The following is a 19894-nucleotide window of genomic DNA, read 5'->3' on the forward strand; positions in this document are numbered from 1 at the left end:
GCCCATCCAACCACAAATTCCTATCAGATGTTTAGCATGTGAGTGTTGCCCTCCTCCCTGGATTCCTGCAAGAGTCCCTCACCCCACCTCATCTGCTATGAACCAAGCAGGGTGCATTGAGGGTCTGCCCCTGCTCAGGGAGTATAGGGGTACATTGTCCACAGAGAATTTAAAAACCATCATAAAACTGGCCAAAAGTCAGACCACTTTTTATTTTCATGTCAAATATAAATAATGTCAGTGATAAAATATTCCTCCTGGCCAGGTGGACCACCCTAACACCTCTCCCAGAAACTGGCTAGGCGAGTCTTGGCTCCTAGGGGACAGCTAATCTTTCCCATTCCTGTCTTTCCTTCAGCGGGAGACTTCATTCAAATATACGTACCGAGCATGTCCTGCCCCTGATTTAAAATTCTTGCTTGCTCCCATGGCTAAGAGAAGGAATCAACTTCTGGTAGCTTCATGGCTCTTCACCATCAAAATCCAACCCCATTCTCCAGCCTGTCCTGCACCCTGTCTCCCATTTCCTGTACCCCAAGCTCCCAGTTCCTTGAACACACTATCTCATTCTCCAGCTCTGAGCATGCATATGTTGAAGCCATTTCTTTTATTAAGAATTTTCTTTTCAACCTTGAAATTTCCAGGTCCTCTTCCAAGGCCCTGCTGATGAGGTCATTTCTCTGAGGAACCTTCCCTGATTCCCTCCAGCCCTCAGGAAGAATCCAGAGCACCTACTATGTGACTCTGTTTCATTGCAGATTCTACCTGCTCTGCTTGTATTTCCTAGTTTCCCCTATATGTTCTCTAACGCAGAGTAATTCCTAATCTAAAGGTCAAGCCAAAAAAAAGGGGGGGGATTTTTTTTTTTTGGCAAACCAAGTCTTAGTAGTTAACTGAGTTACTGTGCCTTCAACCTGTCTTCATAACCAGCTTGCTTCTCAGTTCTTGGTCCCTTGGGCCAAGCATATTTTCTTCTGTCCATATGATTCATACTCTATAAAACCATCAGGGCAAGTGGACCTAGAGCAACTTTGTGGTCTTGCTTTCTCTCTTTCTCCCAGCAGTCACCTCTAAATGAGATGGTCACAGATTTTAGTTCTAAGGTACATAAGAAAAAGAGACCCTCCCTTTGGTCTGTATCCCAGCCACATGTCTCAATTCAGTCTTTTACCCAAGAGCACAGAATTGCAGGCAACTGGAAGCAGCTTTAATTACATATTAACTAGATAATTCAACTAGATACTAACTAGTTGTATCCCGACTCCTGCATTGTTCGTTTTTCTATCACTCTTAGTGAGAGATCAGTGCTGAAGGGGTGAACAGCTGGGTGGGATCTGGGCCCTGGTGTAAGTCCCAAAGCTGCCCCCAATTTCTACTTCTCACCACTGTAACTTACCACAGCCAGTTGCTCACTGTCTCTGCCCTCAGGACGTAGTCTCGCTACAAAGACTGAAGTCCTGCTTACTTTCCATTTCATGGGGCCTGGCACATTTAAGCTGCAGACCAATGTCTACTAAAGGGAGACAGCCTCCATGTAGAGTGTCCTCTACACCCTAATGATTCCCAGCCCTGCTGCCAACTCCTGCTTCTGTTTTCTTTGATCTCTAATCTCCTGTTTTGTTCAGATTTCTGGTCCCTCCCCAGCCCTGCCAGGTGACTCCCACTGAGAGTCACAGTGGTGAGCAGGTGGTATGTGCTTGAAGCCCCAGCTACTCAGGAGGCTGAGGTGGGAGGATCGCTTGACTGAGAGTTCAAGCACAACCTGGGCAACATAAGGAGACCTTGTCTCAAAAGTTGAAAATAAATAAATAAATAAATAAATAAACAAACAAACAAATACATACATAAACACATCATGGTTATCCTACCCTCCCAGTGATCCTGGTTAGGGAGTGTCCTAACCACGTCCTAGTGGGAGCCGCAAGTTTTGATCCCTAGGAGGACTCTTGTCCCTTCCTGAATTCAATCACAGCTGTGGGAGCACAGGAGGCCTGGAACTGCTGCTGCCATCTGTGAGCACAAGGGGGAAGTCCAGCAAGTCCCAAGAACAGAATCCCTCAAACCAACATCATTGGCTGTGGCAAACCCATTGCCAAAATAGTTCCCCATGCACCCTTGGCAAAGTGACTTGGAAGTTCCTCCCATCAGGAGACGGGGTCTACTTCCCCATTACAGAGCCTGGTTTGACTAGATCCTTTGTTTCTAAATGCCACTGTCAGATGCAGCCAACAGCTCCCTAAAAGAGTGCTGCTGAAGAATTGAAAAAAGAGAGAGAGAGAGAGAGAGAGAAGGGCCCTAAATAATTTCAAAACCACACCAGCTGCAGAATAGAATACTAGGAATACAGAATATTATTGATTTAAATAGAAAGACCTATTTTCTTTTATGAAGCAAAGATTAATTGCAAAGCGTCTTTAATCCTCATTAGAACACCCTGTAACAACAAAACCCCTCCCCATTTTTTTGTTGTTGTTTTTTGTTTCTTGTTGAATTTTTTGTTTTGTATTGTTTTGCATTGCTGGATGGAACCCAGGGCCTCACAAATGCTAGGCAAGCACTCTACTGCTGAGTTACATCCCCAGCCCTATGATCCCCATTCCATAGTTGAGGAATCAATACCTAAATGTGAAAAATGTGCCCAAGGTCCAAATGCTAGTAAGAACAGCCAGAGTTCAAGTCCAGCTCAGTCAGATGCTGGGACCTGTGCAGTTTCAACTAAACACCATGTAGTGCCTAATTAATATCATTTCTTCAAAATTTGAGCTGAATATAAGCTTCCATAAGATATTATTTGCCAATTCATTACCTCTTAGCCAAGAGAATATTTGTATTAACACTTTGAACACCAAGATCCAGCTCTGTTATAAAGTAGCTATAGTGGCCATGTGGATTTGGGTCAACCAAATGATCTCTTAGGTCTTCAACTATTTATTTCATTTACAAATGGGAAGTGAAGTCAGAAGATGGTTCAGACCCCTTCCAGCTCCCCTGACTGGAAGGTTTGCTATTTCTCCCATAGAGTACAAGCTGAACCAGAACCTTTTGTCCCAACTAAGCTCTCTAGGAAGGAGACTGAGACTGGCTCAAGTTCAAACCTGTTTCAATCCACTGTGGGGAAATGGGTCTGACAATACCAATGTGGCTCATCAGCTGTGGATATTGGGAAGTAATGGAGGTTACTGGGTAGGACTCTTGGGCCATCTGACAGATGTCAGACCATATCCAACCAGAAAGGTAAGATCCAGATGTTCTGGGTCACATGTAACTCCAGGGACCACTCTGAGAGTCAAAATCTTTTCTTTGCTTTGGGAGAGAAGAGCTGGCCACTACCCTCCTTCCCTCTGTTCCTTCCAAATATCCTCCACCAGAAAGTTCACAGCGGCATAAGGATCTTTGTATAACAGGAGAGGAACCTAGCAGGCTGGCCTTGCTGGCAGAGAGAGAGAGAGCCTTCTCTGAAAGTCAGTGTGGGGAGATGAAAAGCCACAGACCCTCCAGGCCAACTTGCAGTGTGCAAGCCCTGCGAGAGGAAAAGAAAGATGTCGCTGCACAAAAAAGCTGGTGGTGGCTTGGCCTCAATGACAGGACTGCCACATCAGTAGGCGATGTTAGATCAGCATTTGGTACTCCTGTCTACGTGCAGTTCTGCTGCCTGCATCGCCTGTAAGGCCAAACCCCGCCTCCTCCATCCTGCCCCCAGCATCCCTATGGAGACTGCAGGATGCTGACACAGAAAGCCTGCAGTTGCTGGGAGCTTCTCCAGGATGCAGCCTGTGCGAGGAAAAAGGTTTGGACAAGGAGAAGAAGAGGAAAGAGAAAAGTCCTCGGTTTGAGTCAGGGACAGATTTCCAGCTGAGAGCTGGTTGCTGGGTGGGGGTTGTGGAAGGGACGCATGCAGTTCCTGGTTATGGCTCTTCTGTCCCCTGACCCACCTTGCAAAGCTCCTGTCAGCCCAGAGAGGGGACTCAGCTGCAGCAGGAAGTGGCCTCTCAGGAAGGACTCAGGTGGGCTTTGGGGTTATTGGGAAGTGGGGAGGGAGAGGGTATTGGGTACAGGGCCAGGGAAGCCCCAGTGATGGCTGTGAGAATGCTTGACTGGGGTGGCATTAGGGGAGAAGGGGACACAGCTGTGGGACAGCCTGGGTGTGGATGAGCCTCTTGGTGCCGGCAAGGCACTGTGCTTTCTGCAGAGCGACAGCAGAGAAGGGCCTGGATCTGAGGCTAAGGGACAGCATGTCTGTGTCTTCAGACCACTGTAGGTGATGTGGACTGGCCAGCTCCCAGGCTTTCTGTCCCTCAGTGTCATTCTCTCACTGGTAAGTGGGATGGCGCATGGGAGGATGGCATCACTGCACGGTGCACAGGGAAGGAGGAAGGGTTCAGTCACAGAGGTTGGTGAGGAGGGAAAGAAAGGGCTCCCGAGTCAGCACTGAGAGGCACCTGAAGGACTGTTTCATCCTGGGAGACTCTCGGGGCATGGAGGCTGCTCTTCCCAAAGGGCTTGGCAGGACTGGCTGTGGGCTGGGCAGAGAATGGCAGCTGCTGACACACAGAGATGCTATATGACCTTACACAACACAGTCAACCTCTCTGGGACAAGGGCAATCATAACACTGACCTTTGCAGATTGTTATGGTAGTCCATAGTAAAAGAGACTTATAAAATATTATAAAATTATAAAAGTCTTAACTATAAAATCATGTTAAATATAAAATATTGAATATAAATATAAATTTATTAAATATAAAATTACATATAAAGTATAAAATTATTAAATATAAAGGTGTAATAGAATTTCTTGGGCTAGTGGTATCTTACTGGCTCCACATAAGACCTCTTAAGAATTTTTTTTAATGCTGTATCTGGATTTCACCCTGGATCAATTATTCAAATTAGAGCAGGGGACAGAAGACAGGCAGGAAGACTTTTTTAAATCTTCTTGGGTAATTCCAATGCTCTGTAAAGTTGAGACCTGCTTACGGGTCATAGGAAGTCTAAATATCCTGAAATAATCACTTGGAGCTCATGTATTTAAAAATGGAGTCTCCGACTTCTCCCAAATCTACTGACTTTTAGGGAGGCCTGGAAGTCTCTGTATAGCTGATCCTTTATATCCATGAGTTTCATACCCAGGGATTCGACCAACCTTGGATCAAAACCATTCAGATAAAGATTGCACCTGTACTGTATATGTACACTATTTTCCTTGTTCATTACTCCCTAAACAATGTAGTTTAACAAATATTTAAATATAGCTCTTACATTTTACTAGGCACACAAAGCATCTAGAGATGATTTAAAGCATACAGGAGGATGTCTAGGTTCTATGCAAATACTATATGGTGTTACATAAGAGACTTGAGCATCTGCAGATTTGGGTATCTGTGGGGAATTCTGGAACCAGTCTTCTTCAGATTCCAATGGACAACTGAATTTAGCAAGCAATAAAAGCAGTGTAGACATGTTTATTCCAGAAAGGAGTTTGCCAAATATCTCCTTACCCACTGGATGAATAATCACACCTAGTGATGGTTCCTGAAGGCACAGCAAGGGGACACATTCTCTTCAGACAGCATATTCAGATGATTGTTTTGAGGAAGGGGTCCTTCCAGATAGCCAAATCCAACCCCATTCCAGCTCCACCAAAGTGATGGTCCAATTAAAAAATAACAAATTCCCCAGCCAGAGAGCCTGGGAACTTTAAGATAAAAGGGAAAGCAGGGTGAACTATCTGGATCACACCGAAGAGCCATGTTTTTGTGTTTTGTCGATAATGAAAATCAAATATTGTCACATGTTCGTTTTCATGAGCACTATTCTAATGAACTAAACCTACTAATGAGAACATAACCTTACTAATGATCATATTACTCATTGTCATATTTACAAAAATCTTTTTTTGTGGGTGAGGTACTGGGGATTGAACTCAGGGCACTCACTCCATCACTGGGCCACTTCTGCAGCCCCATTTTATTTAGAGATTGGGTCTCACTGAGTTGCTTAGCACCTCAATTTTGCTGAGGCTAGTTTTGAACTCATGATCCTCCTGCTTCAGCCTCCCGAGCCACTGGGATTGCAGGAATGTACCACAGAACCCAGTTTATAAAATCTTATTTCGTTAAGAACATGCATAGATTAGTTAAGACCACACCACAGTGAAGTGATGCAGGCATCCTCATCCACCCGGAAGAGCATCCAAATTGTAGACAACTGCTAACAAAGTAGATCAGAAACGGAATCTACAAAGACCAGCTCCCACATCTACCTTCTTAGAAGACTTTCTATTGAAGAAGGCTATAAAGGGCCATAGGGAGAGGGTATCTCCTTTCACATTATCCAGAGCCTTATCAATAATTGTAAATATTGTGACTTTTTATGTAACATCAATTAATAGATTGAGAGTTATTGTGATGGGTTGTAAACAAGAATGGCAGTGGAAATGGAAGAATAGGAGGCTCACAATGGGTTTCCTATTAGGGGCTGAGACGTGGCTCTGTGGTACAGCATGTGCCCAGCATGTACAAGGCCCTTGGTTCAGTCCCCAGGGCAACCAAAAACCAAGAATAAACAAACACTTCCTGCCCAACTGAAGAGGGGTGTGGAGAACGCTAAGAGGATTGAAGCCACAACATGGTCCATATGAAAAATCTCTGATGGCAGAAACTCCATGGACTCAAATCCCTTGGAAGGAGTTTCAAATCTCTTTGACTTTCTCAAAATGTATTTCTTGGATTAAACTTTCCATTGAGAGAGAGACAGGCAAAATAATTATGATAATAATTTTTACAACCCATCATAATAACTCTCAATCTATTAATTTATGTTACATAAAAAGTCACAATATTTACTGGGTTAAAGAATTGACCTAGGCTTACTTGCTGCAAGACTTCTCAGAGCCTTTAATTTGAGGCGCACATGTGCTGTGTGTCTCCCAGAGGCAACATTCTGAAGCTCAGTGCCTGGGGATGGCTTTTCATGAGAATCCCATGTAGGACCAGAGTTCTGCAAATCACATCTGGGGAACTCTGGCATGAGTTATTGTAGGTAGCAGGGCCAGTTAAAGCATCCTTCTCAGTAGAGGACAAAATAGGAGAAAGGAAGTTGAAAGTGCGACAGGTGATGTATATCTAAGGCAGGAGGAAAACAACTCAACAAAAAAGATCATGAAGCTCAAACACAAAGAGTTCAAAGGCATCTGTGCTGGGATGCTCCTTCTCTGGGGAATATTCAGAACAGGTCTGTAATAACGTAGAAATGCAGAACGATGGATTCCATAAGTTTTACCTAAGTCTCTTCTTGCTCCATTATTCTCTGTCACTTTGCTTTGTTCTCTATTTATGTACCATTAAGTGAGTGCAGATGGCTTACTTGCAAATGAAACACATTCCTGAAATGCTGTGTATAAAGCAAATATATTATTTGTAAATGGAGTCATATTTTCCACTGAAACAATTCCAAAGAAGCATGTTAACCTCACACATCATCAAAGGCGTAAAGGAGGCAATTCCACCTGTGTCCTTGAGAAGCTCTTGAGAGCTCTTCTCCCCAGGGCCAACCCTGGAGAGGGATTGTCCAGGGACTTCTGATCTGAGCACACTGTCCACAATTGGTTATGCAACCTCTCAGTCAATCCCCAAGCATGATGGAAGTTCTCAAATGATGCCAGAGATTCAGAATGGACAAGTCATCTCATTGCTTTCTCTGGGCCCACTTATATGAAAAAGCACCTCTGATAGCAAAATGATACTACTATACACACCTTTTCTGGAAGGTGTATACTGGAAAAACTGAAGCAGACAGACATTAAAATGGAGGCTCAGGATAGATTTCTTTTAATTGCAGCCTGATTTAACTTTTTTTGCACTCTTGTCTCATCTAACCTGCTACATCTGAACCAGAGCCAACTTTGACAAAGTTAAGTTAGGGCATATATTTGGGGGAAATGAAACTAGAGGATCCTTTTACTTTTTTTTTATTTGTTATATACTGAGGATTGAACCCAGGGACACTTAACCACCAAGCCACATCCCTAGCCATTTTTATATCTTATTTAGAAACAGGATCACACTGACTTGCTTAAGGCCTCACTAAATTGCTGAAAATGGCTTTGAACTCACCATCCTCCTGCCTCAACCTCTTGAGCCCCTGGGATTACAGGTGTGCATTCAGCAGGATCCTTTTAAATTCTGGTTTTCAGGTATAAAAGATATCCCCAAGGAGAGAAGACCCACATGAAGTCACTGATCTCTTGGAATCCCAAGGATTTGGAGCTAACTCTAGTTCTAATTGCTTTGGCAACTGACCTCTTGAATTCTGGCCCTGAAATATTTTAATGAAATTACAGGTAAAACTAGAAGCTGAGGAAGGTCTTTCTGAACTCCTTCCAACAGCAGTTGTTTCAGATCTATGACCATTTAATCTGCGACCAATAAACTTCCAAGGCAGGAGAGTCCACCTCAAAGCCAAAATACTGAGAACCACCCAAGATCTGGGAACACAAAGGATCTGGGAAGCATGATGACGTCATTCCACCAACAGGACAAGTGCAGAACCTGAGCTAACAGCCAGTCATTATCCAGGAAAGTGACGAGTCCCTGTCTCACGCCCTCTTGGTGCTGGCGAGCAGGAATAGAGTGGTGTCTCATTATCTGACACCCTGGAAGTAGGAGGTAGTCCTCAAATCAAAAATATCCAAATACTGAATTTTGCCCTGCCGTGCAGTTTGAATCTTAAATGTCTCCCCAAAAGACTCAGTCTTCAGCTTGGTGCTATTGGGAGATGGTGAAAACTTTAAGAGGTGGGGCCTAGAGGGAAGGCGTTCAGTCATCAGGGGATATGACCTTAGAGGGGATAGTAGAACCCTGGTCCCTTCTTCTTCCTCTGTCTCTCTCTCTTCCATATCCCAGCCCCTACCATGATGTGCTTGCTATTCTTCCACTAGAGACCTAAAAGTAATGTGTCTGTCCAGTCATGGACTGGAACTTCCAAAACTGTTACTCAAAATAACCTTTTTGTCTTTTTAAGCTTATTTATCTGGGGTATTTGTTATAGTAATGGAAAACTGACTAACATGGCCTGACAAGCCATGTTAATCACTTTAGTTGGAAATCCTTAATTGCATCACATATTTCTCTGCCTGCTTAACTGGACAGAGGACACAGCACATTCTTGTTACTGTGTGGTACTGTCTTCATTCAGCCTCATGATCCTGTCTCTCCTAGGTCACAGGGATCATCTTCTCCCAGATACAAGCTTCCACTTCCATGCTCATTGTCTTTTCTATCAGCCACATGCACTCCCACCTCATCTAACCTGCTACCTCTGAACCAGAGACACAGTTAAGTCAGATCACAGAGGAAAGCTCTGCAGAGAGGCCACAGTCACCAAAGTCTACAGGGTTACAGGAGGACAGAGGTCAGTACAGTTTCCCTAAACATGGCACCCTTTGCTCTTTCGCTTCATAACCTTTGGCAGAAATGGACATATAGAGAAATATTTTCCACCCATGAGGAAAATAAGGCCATGGGCATAATGAAAGCTGACCAACAGCCCCAGTCTCCGCATTCAGAAGGCTCACGGACAGCCTCTGGCCTTGGCAGCAGGACCCCAGGCTTCTGGTCTCATGGATTAAGGGTCCTTTTACCTTTCAGAGACCTGCTTTTTCTGTTAAATTTACTGACTTGGTAAAGGAAATCGTCAAGGATTGGAAATCAGGAATGAGGATTATTGGAAGCAAAAAGAGACTCAACTCACTCTGAAGGGAACAACTATAACCCAGCTCCTGCTGATGATTGTTGGAAAGCAGATCAGGCCCAGACCTTTTGTTTTTCAATAAAAAAAAATACAGAACTGTGAGTGAAATCTCCCAATACTTCCTAATATCACATCATTATTGTCACACCCAATTGACGACTTAGGACCTATTGAAAGGAGTAACCTACAGTTTTAGGGTAGGCACTCTGCTTGTGCTCCTTCTATAGTCATTAAAGTCATGTACAAGAAGGTTCCATATGCAGAAAATAAATGAATAAATAACAACACACACACACACACACACACACACACACACACTTCCAGGTGCATGTGTTGGTCTCCTACAGGTGCACATGTGTGTGCTCTCCTGGGTGAATATGGTCCCTGCTGTGAAGCACAGAAAGCAGTTACTGCAGGGAACACAAACTATTTTCCCCATCATTCCAGACCTTTCTTCTTTTTCCAGCAATGCCAAATTGCCTTAAGGCAGCTGGGGAGTGCTTGTCTGATTTATGGCTCCACTACCATGGCTTCTGGAAACTTTGTTCATTCTTGCCCTAGTCCTGTGATTTATAAAAGACATCTATAACCCAGCAGCAACTTTTCCTTCTCTACCAGGGCAAGCAAGTGCAGGGAAGAGTGGACAAGCTGGTTTCTAATTCCCAGAGCATCTGAAATCAGCACTCTTGGGTAAGATGCTAAACTTTTGCATTCCTTCTTCCTTCCTGAATCCAAAACAAAAGCCTCAAGTGACCCCCTGCTTTTCTGACAGGGGTTCCTCTAGCTAAGCCTGATGCTTCGGTAACCTGGAAAGTCTGGGGAGGGAAAGATAAAATTGCAAACATTTTAATTCCATTTCCTATGGGAAGTTCTGCTAAGGAGTTTGGTTGGATAGGAAATAAAGTCATTCATTAAAAAGAAAATATTCAAGTAATCCTTAGATTTCCATCTTCTGGGGAAAAAGGATGCTGGGATCAGAGTCAGTAAATGAGTGTTCCTGACAGCTCTGCCCACATGCCTGTGGGGTCTTGAGTTAATCAGTTCACTTCTCTGCCTCAGTTTCCTCCTTCATGAAAAGAGGCATTTACTGCCCCTTTCAGCTCTCACATCCCATCGGTCTGTGACCTTCAGTACTGCCCTTGGCAATGCTCTGGTGCTCAGAGAAAGGCAACTCCAAAGGCAGGCAAGCTCTGAATCCAGAAACAGGAGGGCAGCCATGCTTCCCTGCCCTGGTCTGGGTCCTTCAAGAGAAGCTGAAGGGGTCACAGCAGTGCACTGAGGGCATGCAGAGCATTCTGGGCTGCACTGAGACCCCCAAGGAAAGCTGCAGGAGTTGCTCTCCAGCCAGGAGGAGGCAAATGAGACTCTCATATGTAGAAGAAGCTGGCTTCTTCCAACCTCAGGGTCTCCTCTCCCTCCACCTTTGAGAAGGACAGGGAAGTGGTCAGGAACCGAATGGGGAATGAGGATGATGACCAGAGGGAGAAGACTGGAACAGAGTAACAAAGGGCTCTGTAGAACAACGTTCTATTTATCTGAGACGTCCACACAGACACAGGAGAGATCTCCAGGTGCTTTCAGAGCCCCATGGGGGAGGGGCTTAGCACACCTGCAGCTTCTCCATCACAGACAAACTGGCACGTAAACAAAAATCTATCTATGCAATTAGGAGCCACAGCTTCGCTCTTTCTTCTTCTCAGTATGGGTCAGACGCTCACTGCACTCCATTCCACACACCACCTGTGAGGAGGTGGAGGAAAATAAGTGGAGCTAGGCCCAGCTGTGATTAGGGTTTTCTCTTCTAGGTTTCAACCCTCCAGTCTTCTGAGAGCACTCGACAAACCCTACAGAGAAAATCCTTGGGAAGGTCTCATGGAGGAGGCAGGCTTGAGCCATATGAAGTCACGATGGAGGCCTGGGGAAACTGGATGCCAAATTAGTGTTTTTAAGTTTTTCATTAATTAATTAAGTTTAAAATTAGGTATATATGACAGTGGAGTGCATTTTGACTATCCCCTCCCCACTCCACACTCCCCTTTGCCCAATCAAAGTTCCTCCATTTCTCCCATCCCCCTCCCATTATGGACTGGCATCCACTTATCAGAGAGAACATTCAGCCTTTGGTTTTTGGGGATTGGCTAACTTCACTTAGCATAATATTCTCCAACTCCAACAATTTACCTGAAAATGCCATAATTTTATTTTCTTTTAATGCTGAGTAATATTCCATCATGTATATATATACTGCAATTTCTTCATCCATTCATCTATTGAAGGGCATCTAGTTGGGTCCCACAGTTTAGCTATTGTGAATTGTGCTGTTATAAACATTGATGTGGCTGTGTTACTGTAGTATGCTGATTTTAAGTCCTTTGGGTATAGACTGAGGAGTGGGATAGCTGGGTCAAATGGTTAAGTGAGTGTTTTCATACCTCCCTGGGCCCTCTCTGGGCTGATAGCCATGAGCATCTCCCAGCTGCCTGCCCCACCCCAGGGAGGAGGAGCTAGGTGGCTCTGAGGAACCACAGAGATAGAAAGGGAGCAGAGTACTGGCTTCATGGCTTCAGAAAAGGGACACCTTAGAGACAATACGTCATAGTACAGGGAAGCTCCTCTCCCAAGCCATCACTGAGCCAAACAGAGACCTGCCCCACAAGGGCCTGCCTTGCGTTGCATCACTAACCTGAACCACCTGGCACATACTGGACTCCAACCCACCAGTAGAAGCTAAGCTAATCTGGCTTCTTTTGCAATGTAAAGAAAATCTGAAGAGGAAGAAAATATGGTATCAATGCTTCAGGCTTTCTCTGGAATTTTCTCCTGGGGCCTCAGGTATTCCTTCAGGGTGTGCTTGGGATATAGTGTTTGTTTAACATCTGTGAGGTCCTGGGTTCAATCCCTAATATAGTCCCTCACCAAAAAAAAAAAAAAAGAAAGAGAGAAAGAGAGAGGACAGGTAATAATTCTGCCTGCTTTAGAAGAAGGGACTAAAATGAAAGGGAAAAAGTAGTCAAACACCTTTTTAGCATCTACTATGTGCCAGGTACATTATATGTATCAAGAAACAATTTAAATTCTACATAATAATATGCAATTTATACTCCCATTTATCCATTTTATAGGTGGGGAAACTGAGGCATCAAAGGTTAAGTAATGTACCTAATGGCACACAACTAATAGGTGACCAAAAAGGATTGGAGCAGTGGGTTTCTGAGACTTGTCTCTTTCCGACATCCTATCCTGCCACCCAGGGCAGTGGATGGAGGGAGGATTCAGCACCTTCTCATCACCACCACCCCACATCATGATCTTGACCCACTAGGTCCTGAAAACCCTCTGGATTTGCTATTGGGGGAAAATGACTACTTTTATGCAGGTTAATAGATGAACAATGGAGACTCGGTGGAAGCCTGTAGCAGTGAGATGCTACATCAGTCCCTGAGCATCCTTCCTCAGTCAGATCCTAGAACCAAGGCTTTACATCCAACAGGGATGCTGGAGGAAAGTATTCACACTGGGCAGGTGAAACACTGCCTGAGACCTGGCTGACAGAACTGTAAAGGAGCCAGTGCTTGGGGAATCTCACCTTGCCTAGAGACTCAGCAGCCTTTGAGTAGCACCACCAGCACACGCTCGCCATCTGCTGGGCACGAAGGGGAAGTTCCATCAGACTCTGGTCCTGCTGGTGGCACGGCTTGCCCAGCAGGGCAGGATTCAGCCCTCCCTGTTCCTGCACACTTTGTGTTCCCAAAGTGCCTACCTACCTGTCTGCTTGTTAGCCCAGGAATAAGGTGGCACAGCTTTCGAGTGGTCAAAGGAGGACTTTCCAAATGTGCTCAGCTCAATCCTAAGCACATGCAGATCTTGTTTATTGAAAAGCAGATTCTTAATCCCTGTGCTTGCTGCGTGAGGTGGGGCACAGATTTTGCTTGTTGAACAAGCTCCCAGCGATGCTGATGCTGCTGGTCTGTGGACCATATTTTGAGTCGCAAGACTTTTAGCTCCTTGTTGGAACCCCAGTGACTCAACATCCCTATCACTACTCAGTGACCTGTCAAAGCTTAGCTTTCTTGCTGCTGGGAAGCCTTTTGTTCTACTTCCAGTTGAAACTGAGAACAGCTAGCAATAATGAAATAACTACCACTTAGATACCAGTAATATGCACCTGTCTCAGAGCTAAACACTCAGACATTGTCTAATTCAATCTTTCCCCAAAGTTTCCTTTTATAAGTGTTCCTATCCCCATTACATAGATAAGAAAATTGAGATCCAAAAAAGGTATGTCACATGGCCAGTAACTGGCAGATCTGATGTCCAAACTGAGGTCTGAGCTCCTCTGATTCCAAAGCCTGTGCCTAACCAGCCAGTCCCCAGCCTCCCGTCAGAAAGCTTGGTGACTTTGTCTTGATCCAGTTCTGGTTGTTGTATGAGGGTCTTTCCACCAACCCTCCCTCTTCAGCCTTAATTGTCCCACTTCCTGCTGTACCCTCACCCTGAGCTTGCTCAGTTGTAGTCCACTAGCTGGCAGAAGTAGTTACAGTCAGCCAGGAGCAAGGTGGCCATGAACTGGAAGAAAAGGGGAAAAAGGAAATTATCAAGGCACAAGGCCACTCCACCAGGAGATCAGACACCAGGGCCCGTGAGGCTGATTCTGGATTTGGTCATGTTCCCCACAGCACTGTCCCCCTCCAACCCCTAGTGATACTAGGTTTGATTTTGCTAACCCATACTATTCCCTGAAGTGGATAGATTAGAGACAGGATTTGCACACATCTCATTAGTCTCTATTTTTTTATGTGAGTAAACCATAGACCACAGATATGGATCCCCACATGTGAGATACTAAGTTAGGCAATGAAGGGCCAGGGTGAACCCAAGGCCATCCACACATGTGCCCTGCCTCCAAGGAGCTCAGAGCCCCACAAAGAATGGAGGAAATGATCCTAATCTTTAAGGTTGTTACTACAGAAGGACAGAGGGAGTTCTGGAAGTCAGCAGAGATGCAAGAGTGAAGAGGCCTTTGGCAAATGGAGGGGAAGGAGAGATGGTATTATGGTGGTGCTTGGCCTTGGGTCCTAACCCTGTGTGCTGGTGAGAGGATCAGTTGGAGGATTTCTACCCAGAGGAAGCAACTACAGCGACTGAGGGAGAGTTGTGTGGTCTAGTGAAGGGCCTGAGAGTTGTGTTAAGGAGCTTAGATTTGATTACTTATTAACTCATTTGGCAGTGTTGTACTAATCACTTCTCCACACCATTCACAGGGACAAAACAAGGCAGATAAAAGATCCCCAGCCTCCAGGCTTTGAATTCTGGTCTTACAGGCAAAGGCAGCTCCTAAGCGCTTTAAGAAGGAAGTTGATAAGGGTGTGGCAGTGTTTGAAGTATGGGGGTGGGGGGCAGCAGAATATACTGTCATCACAATTGACAAGTTCCCCAGGACAAGTCTCCTGTCTGGCAAGTTATTTCTCACTTAATAACAGACATTCAGCTGGGCCTGCCTTTACAAACAGGAGTAGGACCCAGCCCTTCCTTTGATGGACTTGCCATTGGGGAGGAGACAAACATGCCAGCCAGGCTCTCAGGGTGGGAGAAGAAGCTCTGATCTGTGGTGTTGTGAATTTGTGTGGTGTAAATACTGCTGGGGATGACTTCAAGCTATTTAGCAAGACATCCCTGAACATGGACTTGGGAAGAGACCCACCAACCAGCGCTCCGCAGCTGGTGGAGTGGGCTCCAGCACCCTGCTGCTGAGCATAGAGGCCTGTAGCGAGAGTGTGGAAACCCAGCAGGAAGCTAATAGCCAGGCCTGGGAGAGAGGGGAAAGGCTTGCAGAGAGGAGACCACTGACCTGAGTCTAAAGGCTGTGTGGGCATTTGTCAGGGGGCCACGGGAGAAGGGCAGCCAGGGTTGAAAGACTAGTAGAAAGACAGCGATGAGCCCAGCTCTGGGGGCCTGACTACGCCCCTGTATGTGGAAGGAGGCCGGTGGGAGGGTGTTGGATGAGGGCTGCTGACAGGGGGCAGAGGAAGGCCGGACTGGAGAGGAAGGCGGAGGCCAGAAAGGACCTGAGGCTTCATGAGCCCATCCCAGAAGTTCAGTGCTTTCTTGCTACATGGGAAGCCATCAGGGTCCCCAGAATGCAATGTAAGATCCTTTGGATGCTTTGGTGTTTTCTGTGGGTAATGTGGCGGTCGGACTGAAGATGAGCTAATGAAGGCAGCGAGGGAGAGAAGGGGGAGGAGCTTAGCTTGGGACCACCTTCTCCAGGCCCTGCTTCCCCCTGGCTCACCAGGACAGGGAGCTCCTGGGTGGAAGATGCAAGCTCTGCAGGAAGGACAGTGCTTTTGAATTCTGTCTCTACCACTTGCCACCAGCTAAGTCACTAAGTTCTGTGCCTCCAGCAGCGTGAGGAAAGGATCCTCACAAAGTGCTCAGAGCAGCCTCTTGCCCATAGTAAGCCCTGATTACCACCACCCGCTCCAAAACTTTCCTGGACCCCCACTTCCAGGCCCAGAGACTGTTCCGTTGCTCTCTGTTGTCTGCTAACACTGAATGCCCACGGCCCAGTTCCACATGTGTCCCTGGCCTTCTACCTAATCTGTGAGCTCCTCAGGAGCAGGCAGACCTTCTCTGTAGGTCCTAGAGGGTCTGGCACAAAGTATATGCTCAATGTCACTTGCTGAGTGACCAGGCAACTGGGTGGAACACCGGGTGTCGGGGCTCAGAAAGCTGGGCCAAGGCTAGCAGCCCAGATAGAAAGGGGAGGGGAGAGGGGTCTTTTAGGAATTCCACTCTTGCTTTCCGCTAAGTTATGGAGCCCAGCTCTCGGGGCCTGACCACACCCCTGTATGTGGAGGGAGGCCGGTGAGGACCTCTGCTCCTCTATTTAAGAAAATGGAGGACAGAAGTTGCTAACAGGGATGGAGAAGTGAAAGACCAACAGAATCCCAGCCCCTGCCTATGTCCCCGCCTAGGCTTTGGAACTTTTTGTGTCAGAAGCTCATGGCTTTATTTATCCTTTGGGCTCCCCAAGGAGTAACAGATGCTGGAACTCTGCAGAAAGCGCTGAGCAGCCTTGCCTCATAGAACACAGACCTTGAAAGAAGCACCAGGCCCAAGTTGTAGGCAGTAAAGGGTTCTGTCAACTCCAGAGAGTCCCATCAGGATGTGGAGCAGGAGCCCACCATCACCTGAAGGAGAACAACAAAGAGGGTGACAGGGAGCGGCAAGGGCACCAGAAACCAGGAATTTGTTTGTGAATCTCGAGATGCAAAGGGGAGAGGTCACAGGCAGAGTGGCCACCCACCTGCCCCGAGCCCTCCCATCAGCCAGCTCAAAGGCCCATTCATCCCCACCTCTTGTTTCCCAAGCATCTGACATTAAGGCTGTGGCAGGTGAAAAAAATGAAACCTTTCATTACACGATACCATCTCCTACCTCCACGACCTAAAGCCCAGGTATTTTTATTCCAGAGCTTTCCAGGGTACTGTCATCATGAACACCTGTAAGTAGAAGCAAAATCTGGGTCTTGTCCAAAACCACTACCCCTTCTACTTACTATTACCCACTGAGGGCCTGTAGAACCTGGTTCCTCAGTCTCCCCAGCCTGACCACCAGCCTCAGGGTCACCCCTCCATTCTTGCCTTCAAATGTTGACTATGACCACCCACCATTCACCACTGGGGAGACCGCATGGGCCACACTGGTATCACACCTCACACCCCACACCCTTCCCTCCTTTACTTGGAATTTCCGGCCCCTGGCTGTGGCCTCTGAATTGCAGGGCCCAAGGGACAGAGATTAAGAGACTGTGCATCAAGCCACAGACCGAGGGCACGAAGGTCTCCTAGTTTCCCTTTTCCTCTTCTCTCTTGCTCTGTGGGTCCAGATGTTTCTGAGCATCCCTGGCTTCTCCCACCTCTCACTGAGCCCAGCCACACCCAGCCCTTCAGAGCCTAACTTATTCCTGCGGCTCCTCCCAGGCTCCTCGGGGTCTCCTCTGGTCAGTGACTGAAGCTGCTCGGGCCTCTTGGGGTCTTGCAGGCTGTTGCCGTCTGAGTGAAGAGTCCTCTGGGCTCCAGGGTACAGAGCTGACCTAAGGGCAGCCTCACCTGCCAGAAGCTCTCTACTCCTGTGCTCTGACCTGCTGTCAGCCCCAGCCCCTACACACAAACCACACACACACACACACACACACACACACACACACACACACACACACACACACAACCACACACATCCATGTCCATTCCCTGGCTGGGCACTCTGCCCTTCTCACAGCCCAAGGGAGAAAGAGAATAAAAGGCACCCAGGAGTGGGAGGTAGCCCCTCCTAGGGCAAGGGATGATGGCAGCAGCTCTCGAGAGGGGACAGGAGGTACTCAGGTGGTCAGTACTATGGGGAGGTGACCTCAGGACACATGGCCTCACACTCCTCCCTCTTACCAAAGACACTTCTATCCGAGGAACACTATGCACTGGGACGTCACCTGCATCCCCAGGTTCGGCCACCCCCTATCACCTCAAGTTTAAGTCTTCCTCCTTTTTCTGCCACTCTTTTCCATATGGTGAAGTGTTATGCACCTTTCTGAGCCTTCTGAGTCCTCTACAAGCCCCCTCCCCACCGTACTCTAAAGGAGTACTGGGGTGACTGGAAACCCCAGGAGCAACCTCTCCCTCCCAGCCCCCTCCACCAAACTGCACCACTGAGAAATGATTAAAATGATTATTTGTCCAAATAGCCTCTCTCAGGTAACACCCTTCCCTGGCTTTATAAGAGATGAGGGAAAGAAACCATTTTAGAAGCCAGACTGCTGAATAAAGGAGTCCCAGCAGCCCCCACCTGAAATCGGACTCCACAATAATTCAAGGGCAGCTCCTAGAACCAGCTTCTTTAGAATACAGTGCCTTGTTTTCACCTTCTTTTTAAAAAATTGTTTTCAGTTGTAGATGGACACGATACTTTTGTTTCGTTTATTTATTTTTAGTAGATGGACCCAATACCTTTATTTTAGTTATTTATTTTTTATGTGGTGCTGAGGATGGACCCCAGAGCCTCACACATGTTAGGCAAGCACTGTACCACTGAGCTACAACCTCAGCCCCTTGGTTTCCCCTTCTGACATGATGGCACCCTGTGGTCCTGCTAAGACTTATAAAGTCATTTGTATGTAAGCCCCAGATCACAAGCTCATAGCCAGAAGGATTAAGAGACTGGAAAACTCAGCAGAGATAATGGTTGTGTGCAAGCACACCTGGTCACACCTGCAAGCTATATGTGTGTGCCTATACACGTGCTGAGACAGACCTCACTCCAACTGCCCTTGACACTGTCAGGGAAGATTCCCAGCCAGGATCATCAGGCAGAAGACAAGGCCTTCCTTGTGAACCCCTCTCCCAATATGTCTGTCCTGTTTCCTAGAGAATCAAGCCAAATCTATTCCAATGGGGCTTCAGAGTTATCCATGCTCCAGGCAGACCCTCCTCATCCAAGATCCACACGCCATTTACCACTCCCATCAGCCTGGTCTCCTCTCTCCCGGCCCGGCACACCCTCATATACCCATTCCTGCATCCCTGAGATTCCCAGCTTCTTCCTTCACTTCCTGCTCAAAAGGAAGTCCCACTTCTGACACCAAGTCTCCCTCTCCTCCTTTCCTCTTCGCCCTCCGTGGTGTGCACTGTCTGTTACCACCAACTTCAGCCTGAGAGTTTGGTCTTGCAAAGCAAATTGCAAGTCCTTACAGGAATGATAGCTTGCCACCTGGAAAGACAGGTGGAACCACAGGAACCTTCTAGCATGACTAGAGAGAGGTTGGGGAGGTGTGAACTGTCCAGCTCCAGGTTCTGGCTGTGGCCCCTGCCTGATCTCAGGGACCACTAACAACAACCTTGACATGCATGGGCCCCCTTAGGATTCTTATGGGAGACCCTGGAAAGTCCCTGCAATGCCACCTTGTCCCTAGGAAGCAGGTCAGAGAACAGGACCGGGAACTTTAGGTGAAACCCACAGCAGTCCAAGGTTCTCTGCTCCAGCCCAGCCTGGGAAACTGTTAGGAAGAAAGCATTCGCTGACCATTTTCCCCCCCAGCAGACGCCCTCTGGACTTACAGATCATATAGACTAGGAAGGAGTTTGCTATAA

The 19894-nt window shown here is 46.8% G+C and overlaps 1 protein-coding gene across 1 annotated transcript in view; it reads right to left on the bottom strand.

Moving 5' to 3' along the window:
- LOC110597306 (uncharacterized) overlaps nt 1-19894 on the bottom strand; it is a 54824-nt gene that overhangs the window by 13821 nt on the left and 21109 nt on the right. Inside the window, exons 3-4 of the mRNA XM_078035785.1 lie at nt 16848-16942; nt 14245-14318 (exon numbers count right to left, since the gene is read on the bottom strand). Coding sequence (XP_077891911.1) covers nt 14256-14318; nt 16848-16942 — 158 coding nt within the window. The 3' untranslated portion in view covers nt 14245-14255. The remainder of the gene's footprint in view (nt 1-14244; nt 14319-16847; nt 16943-19894) is intronic.

Source organism: Ictidomys tridecemlineatus, unplaced genomic scaffold, assembly GCF_052094955.1.
Source record: "Ictidomys tridecemlineatus isolate mIctTri1 unplaced genomic scaffold, mIctTri1.hap1 Scaffold_100, whole genome shotgun sequence".
Taxonomy (NCBI): domain Eukaryota; kingdom Metazoa; phylum Chordata; class Mammalia; order Rodentia; family Sciuridae; genus Ictidomys; species Ictidomys tridecemlineatus.